The sequence below is a fragment of the Rhopalosiphum maidis genome, chromosome 1 (assembly GCF_003676215.2).
Source record: "Rhopalosiphum maidis isolate BTI-1 chromosome 1, ASM367621v3, whole genome shotgun sequence".
NCBI classification, from domain to species: Eukaryota; Metazoa; Arthropoda; class Insecta; order Hemiptera; family Aphididae; genus Rhopalosiphum; species Rhopalosiphum maidis.
This window is the reverse complement of record NC_040877.1, coordinates 4,640,052-4,648,529: the sequence shown is the minus strand read 5'-3', so window position 1 is coordinate 4,648,529 and position 8,478 is coordinate 4,640,052. Positions and strand designations below refer to the sequence as shown.

General features: G+C 30.0%; 1 protein-coding gene across 1 annotated transcript; it reads left to right on the top strand.

The window, feature by feature from the left end:
- The first annotated feature begins 2,983 nt into the window (after positions 1 to 2,983).
- On the top strand, positions 2,984 to 8,399 carry LOC113561005 (protein deadpan-like). Its single transcript, XM_026967171.1, has 3 exons — positions 2,984 to 3,331; positions 4,236 to 4,331; positions 6,661 to 8,399. The coding sequence occupies exons 1-3, from the start codon at positions 3,218 to 3,220 to the stop codon at positions 7,597 to 7,599; spliced, it is 1,149 nt and encodes a 382-aa protein (XP_026822972.1). The 5' UTR covers positions 2,984 to 3,217; the 3' UTR covers positions 7,600 to 8,399.
- Positions 8,400 to 8,478: the final 79 nt, after the last annotated feature.

Below are 8,478 nucleotides of genomic sequence, written 5' to 3'. Positions count from 1 at the left end.
CATAGGTAGACGGGGTTGGACATCTGTTGTACCTGCACCGCGCCGACAGAACCTATAATAAGCGACGGTATTTCGTTAAAAATAACGGTGGGGTGTGGGTGAGCTGTTGGATATCGCGCGAGACCGTTACGAAATTCGCATTTTTCGAAAAACCGTTTTTTCCTGCAACAAGCTATAGTGACAATTAACAGACTAGGTATAACAGCAGCTACATCCAAAATAGGAAACACACTGTACACATAACACGTTGTAATATATTTAATTCATATAACTATATTAATTTAAAAAATAAACACCTTTACACACCAGCAGCTACTGCCTACTAGTGATGAAAGTGGCAATGTTATAAATAAAGAGTTTTAATAGTGTTTATTTGTTGCATTACGACTTCGAAAAGTCATAAGCACATATAACAATTATGTTTTAAAATTGATAAGTCAATCAATTATTATTTAATATAGATGCTAAAAATATGTTCACTTATAAGTATATAATGGATCAATACTCAATACAATTGATAATTATTATATTAGAAATACTTTAGATAGTTATTAAAACAGCGAATCGCTTAAACCTCTTCATTAACAATATACGAATATATATAAATAGCGAAAAATCAAATATATCTATAGGAATACGTTTATATTGTATTAAATATCTGAAATCGATTAGCAGCTGGTAAAAACATTTAACATTTATATGCAGTACATACACACACACGATCCTCCGCCTTTCATGCAAAACGAAAACATGACATAGAAATCGGTAAATCCGTTCGCAACATACCTGTATTACGTTAATCAGGACATAGCAACGGGGTGACAATGGTGTCTATGTATATATATATATATATATATATATATATATATATATATATATATATATATATGAGTATATGTGATATGTGGCGCCAAAATATTACGGTTAGCGACGAATAAAAATTGTGTCATTTCTGTGTACCTATATTATAATCTTTACCCGTTGTATTTTGTGTACATTATATATTTTAATAAAAATACCTACCTACATAGAAAGGGGCGAAAGAAAATATACAAAAGACGAACAAAACATAATATATGCCCTAGGCATAACAATATGTGTTTTGTTCGTCTCGGGGTCCCACAGTAGGCGGGTCGCTATATTTTGCAATTATTATACCCTCGCGCAGCGGAGTGGTTTTTTGGCTCGTCGTCGTCATCGCGCGTTATAAGAACTACTTTAATGCGTATATATATTATTATGTGTATAGGTACGCCATCATTAAATATACCCTTTGAATCTCGCTTGCTCTATAACAATAATAATAATAATACGACAAAAAGTCACAACTCTTTTATAATAATATTATATACCTATATACCTACACTGTAAACACAAAGGCGTGTAAAGTACATTTAAACCAAAATAATACTGAAAACACTTTTGTCTAAAATGTAGAACGAATGATTTAAAAACAAAAAAAAAATAGTTAAACACGAATTTAACTTAAATTGAATGATTATGGTACAGAAAAACAAAAATAAAATTATATAATAAAATGTAATATTATATACAAAAAAAATCTTGTTTCTAATTTATTGACAAGAATTATACAAGGATTGATTACATCTTTCACTTACTTTTATATTTAAAAGCGTAGGTTTAAGTTTAATATTTTCTTTTTTAAGTTAAATCAGCAAATGTGGAGTTATTAAAAAATGTTGGAATTAGTTATCAATGGGTTATATAAATATTTAATAAATTTAACATACGTATATCAACTTACTAAATTAAATATATTAATTCAATAATAATTTGCACATATTAAATTGTTTACCATCTCAAAATATAAGTGAAATCATAATTTAGATACATAAATAACAATTTAAAACTATAATATTAAAATGTATTAATTATAAAAATAGTACGCCGGGTATAGACAGATTATTTATACTCTATAAAATAAAATAAAATAATTACCATGTATGCATAAGTATAATATTGTTCATCTATAAATTAAATGTTTTTTAGTTTTTAATATAAATTTCATTAAAATATATCATAATATCATACAACATATTAAACCATATGATCCGTTTCATATTGAGACTTGAAAGCTATCACGGAAGGTTTGTCTATATCTCAAATTCCAAGATTAGGGTATTTCAAGGCTTCGAAGTTGGCCGACCGAATAATAATTCTGTGTAATATATAACTTGTGTTAATGTAGTATATATTATGATATTAATGAATATATTAATTTTGTTATATATTAGGTATTTCGTATAGAATATGGATCAAAATAATAAAAAAAAAGCTTATCAAATAGAAAATAAACTAAAAATATAAAGTATAAGCACATACACACGAAGGAAAATAACAGGTGTATGATATAGAGATAGGTATATATTTATATACTATGAATGAAAAATACAGAATAGGTTTTCTAGTCAAAATAAAGTATACGATAAAAAATTCAATTTACAATTTATCTCCGCCCGCCCAAATATTTTTCTATTAACTAAAAAAATTACTCAAATAGTAAAATCTGTTAACTATGAATGTATATCACATTTATTTTTTTTTATAACTTATACTATTGGGTTTTATAAATACACAAATGTATACTTAGCATGATCCAATGATCTAAGTGATATATTTGTTTCCTACATGGTTTATGTATATCGAGTAGTAAAAGCTGTTAGTTCGTATTACCCGCGTAAATCATAATAAACAGTTAGGTCACAAATAATATGAATGGCGTATATTAATACGTACGGGGTGGGTGGGTACGCGCGTATAATTATCACTTATCGGAGTATAAAACATAGGTATAGAATAAATTGTTATGCGCAAGGTACGCGCGCATAATGAATATATATTTATATATAGTAGTTATCGTAGCGATTGTGCGGCACAATCGCGGCGATTGTTGCACGCGTGCACAACGTGGGAACTCGCGCAACCGTGCGCCCTGTGCCATTATGTTTTGAAATAACCCAGCAGTATGGACCGGTTCGCTTTTGTCGGTGTTTTAGATCATTGCGCGCGTAACAAGCCGAAAATAAACGATTTTTTTGAATTTCGCTTTTCCGACGAAACGCTAACGGACACGTGAAACACGCTACGGAACCGTTCGGTAAAATTTTTCCGATGTATATTTTTGTGCGAGATCGACGTGCCGTAGTTGTACACGTTGTGCCACTCGTCAGACGAAAATATAGGAAAAAATAATATTATGTCATCGACGAATAATGACTCAGAAGATGACGATCCAAGGGTTCATTCGTCCGGGATGTCATCCTCTGGCCAACCCAGACGTTACGAGCTTTCGAAATCCGAATTGCGAAAGGTAAATATCATATCTAATTTTATGTTAACTATTCTCATTTGTTAAGTAATATTAACAGTTTTTTTAAAAGAATATATAATATGTGACTGATCATTTTTCGTTTGTTAATTTCTTTTCTATTTAATTTAAAGTAACTATGGTAATATTAAAATTAATTTTTGATAATTGATTATATATTTTTAACAAGCACGTACATAAAAATAAAAATAAGGGAGTGGGTTTAAATAAATTTTACATACATAATATACATTTATTTTTTGCATATATTTTTTTTTTATTTTCGATGGAGGCAGAATCATCAAGCTACTACCTCGTATACCTCTGCATTACCTAAGTTTTAAGTACTTTTATAAGATTGATTAAGTGCGAAATTTTTTTTTGTTTCTCCTAAAAGTTGTTTAATGTTTGAAAATAATTTTGTTTTGATAAATATAACTATTCAATTGTTATAATATTACAAATTAATATCTAGTTTAGATATACTTATTTATTAACAGATTACGATGCAATATAATATTAATACTTTGAACCTATCTCGGAAAATAGAGATGTTAATATTACTAACTCTTAACTTAATATTATGCTTTTAATTAACTTTTATTCTATATTCATCAAGGATAAAAAAAAAAAACAATAATTAGTTATGAGAAAAATAGAACTTAAGACAGTTAAAATATGTATTACTTCAAATATTTTAATATTATATATTATAAGATTGATAAATAGGTATGTAAAATGGGGAATTTCAATAAATAACACTTGTTGAACATATTGTTTGGATTACATTATTAAAAACAATTTAAATAAAATTTGACGTGAAAATATATTATTTTTTATTTAAAAATTATTTGAATTAATGTTTTATGATACATTAATATTAAATTTAGTATTTTCTCTGTTTTAGAACAATAAGCCAATTATGGAAAAAAAAAGGAGAGCCAGAATCAATCAGTGCTTAAATGAACTAAAAACACTTATATTGGATGCATTGAAAAAAGACGTAAGCTAAATATAGTTTTTTTTTAATATAATAAAAGTACAACATTGTATCAATAGAAAAACAAACATTCGTATAATTTTAGTAATGCCAGTAAATAATAATAAAGATTACTATAATATAGGTATAGAATAATATCAAATAATAATAGTAAAGTGTTTCTGTTTTATTACTTTGAAGATGTTGCTTATACAGTTATACCATAAGAAGACTTAACATCCACATGCGTTGTCTTTTATCTCTGTCTTACAAGTGCAAATTTACGCTCAGCAGATCACGTTTAAATCTGTTAAATTAAAAATTAGAGTGAATCAACTTATTATGACATTTGATGGTTAGAACATTATCTATGTTTGTAAGTTGGTTTTTTACGGTTATTCGGTTTTTAAGTGAGTTACGGGCATTTTTAATTTACGCTATATTATATACACATAACTTGCTAAAAAATTGAGCTATCATAAAAACCATTCTACAAACATAGCAAGTAATGTTCTTATCATCAAGTTTATAATAGGTTAATTTACTCTAATATTTAAACTAAAGGAGCTAAATGTAATCTGCTGAGCTTAAATTTGTTATGTTACGTACTTGTAAGAGAGACAACACACGCGGGTGTTGCTTCCTCTTAATATGATAAATTATTGATCTTGGAAATATTAATAATTAAAATCTTATTAATTGCCATGTATCAAAAATAATTTTTTTTCATTTTATCACATTAATTTTCGTTTATTTTAGTCCCATATATCGTGTTTTTCAACTGACTTCATATCTATTTTCTTTTTATCATTTTTCGTTAATAAGTAGTCATAACAAATTACGAAATTTTTATCGTTTTGAATTCACAAAATTTTTTATATTTTATAGTTGACACTCGTCAATTGACCGTTGTTATGAGAATTTTGTCAGTTTTATTTTTCAATACCCCAAAAATTATTATAGTTATATCTTATATCTATTAATAATGTGAATATTTACAATGAATAATGAATAATTTATTAGTTTTAACCATATGTTTAAAACTGTATTTAATACTTTCCATAAACAGAATAAAATAAATTGATTTGTTGAATATCATATGTAGGTATAAAACAGAAAAACACAATTGTGTAATAATATTCCATTTTAAACATAACCACGATCTAAAAAATAAGTTATTTCATTTCAAGGATTATACGCTCTCTTGATTATAATATTATATAGTATATAAACATTCAATTGTTGGCGTTATATTATTATTATATGTATTGTTTTTTTGCAATGTCCCCGTTTTTTTTATAAATACATTCTTGTTATTTCTACTGAATTTGGTATCATCGTGTATTATCGTAACGTTCTTGCTGTCAATTCGTTATTCCATAAAGTGACAAGTAGAAGGTTCAATTTGTTAAGGGAAAGACGTGGATTATAAGATTTAATCATCATGGAAGAGAAATTTTACTGTATATAGTAGAATATTGAATATATTTATATTTAAAACGTATTGGTTTGTACAGTTATAATATACAATAGGTACATGCGATTTATTAATATTTATGTATTATGTAATTTTAATGAAATGGAAAAAAAATGAAACTTAAATCATATAACACAGACACAGTTAGATAAGATAATCTCTAAAATATTTATCACGTTTCGGGTACTCTGTAGACTAGAGTACAGATGTATGTTTAAATGTTTTTATATTGTACCTGCGCAAATACCTAGGTTAAGGCTATACAGATGGACAATATTTTTAGGTGCATAATCACGTAATATATAATATGTACAGAGTGATACACAAAGTATGATCACACCTATTTTTTAAATTTAATAATGATTTTTGGAATTTTTAAATAAAACTAAGGACCGTATTTTTAAATTCTTGAAATTTGTTGTATTACTTAAGGAGTGTCCTTGTAGTCACTAGTAATATAAATTTCTCTGAGAGTCTCTGTTTTCACAGTAAATTATTTAGTGGATAAAATTTAAAAAAATATAATATACCAATTCGAAATTTTAACGAGTAGTTTCTTATTTAATAAAATGTTTATATTAAGGATAGTAGTCTTTAAAAATGGTTTTACAAGAATATACAAAATATAATATGTAATATAGGATTTATTAGTATTTATTATACTAGGACCATTTTTAAATATAATTAAAAATAAAATAAAATTATTGCAATATATTAAAAGGCAGTTAAATTTTTTATTGAAGTTTGAATGTGGCGTCGGAGACCAATTTCAAACCAGATAGACACTGGTTGTACCCATATTTTATTATATTATTTTACTTATGCGAATATGATTGATGTCAATATTGAAAATATCATTATATAATATAATTATAGCCAGCAAGACACACAAAGTTAGAAAAAGCGGACATCTTGGAAATGACAGTGCGGCACCTGCAGTCGTTGCACCGTAGTGGCCGACCATTGGCTCCCGCCGCCTGTCCAACCGTTGAATCATCGTTGTCGCCTTCATCATCGACCGCAGCTTTGACGGCGGTAGTCGTGCAAAAGTTTCAGACGGGTTACCAGGAGTGTGCTGGCGAAGTGAATCGATTCGTCGACCGATTGGACGGGGTGGACGAAGACATCAAAAAGAGGTTGATGTCACATCTGGACTCGTGCGTGGCCAAAATGAGGTATGTCGCCGCGGCCGCGGGCACGACGCCCCCTCCACCGCCGCCGCGTCCACTCGTCAGCAATAATAATTACTCTTTGCACCACCGGCTCGACCTGCAAGTGGCAACAGCAACAGCATTAGCCACAACCACGTCGGTCCCGATGTCAAGTGGTCTACCGGTTTTGCAGCAATCGCTGATCAGAGACTTGACGCCACCGACTGTACCGCTGCCATCCGTCCCGCCACCATCGCTGCCAAAACTCGGGCGTTTCCGGACTAGCGCGTTCACGGCGGTACATGGCCAGCTTCCGTCACCGGATGTCGGTTCAACGCCTTTCGTGTACTGCGATGAACCGGACGTGTCATCGACCAGCTCGTGGGCCGAAGACATGGCAGCCGCGGCAGCTGCCCAGTACCCGCCGCTTGATTTTTCGATGAAAAAAACTGTGGTCGGGTGCAGCAACAAGAGGCCTCTGGGCGATATACCGGTAAACGTTCCTACGGCCAACGCGTCGTCCTCGCACAAGCAGTCAGCGTTGGCGCCGTCGAACGGCGACGGCCCTACGGTTGCGCGTGTTCGCAGGCCGGAAGCCGCGGCCGCCGCAGTCAGACCGTCCGACGGTCCTGATTCCGACCCCAACATGTGGAGACCCTGGTGACGCCATCCACGTGTCGATATTTTCAATTACTTTTCGGCAGTGTTGGGTATTTAGTTACCCTCGTTACATGCAAGAATGCGTTTTCGAATGCATTTCGTGCAAAATATATATTATTATTGTACAACTTGTATCTCTATATATTATATTATAACGGAGTTATATAATATGTACTTTTAATGATACACGGTGACTTCACACGAATTATTCCGTTTATATAGTGTATAACACAAAACTAGAAAGACGTATGTGATATCTCATATTTAAATTTAAAATATTTTCATAATATATAGTTGTTGAAAAAAATAAAATAAAAAGACGCTTTTGCAGTGATTCTGGATTTTACTAATTGTTATACTTTCCAACAACCACAACAGTAGCAATGAAACAATTTAGTCACGGGTAGAGCTGATCTTTTAACATTCACATATTGATCAATACAAATAGAATTTAAAGATTATATATATCGATTTGTTATTTAATAACCAAATGTATCTAAATAAGTAAAATGCGTTTTTATTTTATTTTTGTCAATTCATCTACCTAAGCTGGGGTTATATTCACGAGTCCACGACAAACAGTCATTATAGCTAAGCCATCCGCTAGCTAGACTCTTAGATTAACATAATAACTGAATCATTTATAAAATACATCAACATTTCAAATCAACATATTATATTATTTTTTCTAACTATTAAATAAAGAAAGAAAAACCTAAAAAATTATAGTTGAATTATACAAAAGTTTTATGATTGAACTGTTCAATTAATAATTATTTTATATACATACATATATATATATATAATATTACTTTAACCTAAAGTAAATTTTGTAAGTAACAGTATTTATCTCCACCAAAGTTTAAAATTTTTTGTATCAAAA

What these genes read in the sequence shown, in the direction of transcription:
- LOC113561005 (XM_026967171.1), top strand. Translation starts at nt 3,218, where the DNA reads ATGTCATCGACGAATAATGACTCAGAAGATGACGATCCAAGGGTTCAT. An exon ending in CGAAATCCGAATTGCGAAAG is followed by an intron (nt 3,332 to 4,235) that starts GTAAATATCATA and finishes TCTCTGTTTTAG; the next exon opens with AACAATAAGCCAATTATGGA. An exon ending in TGGATGCATTGAAAAAAGAC is followed by an intron (nt 4,332 to 6,660) that starts GTAAGCTAAATA and finishes ATATAATTATAG; the next exon opens with CCAGCAAGACACACAAAGTT.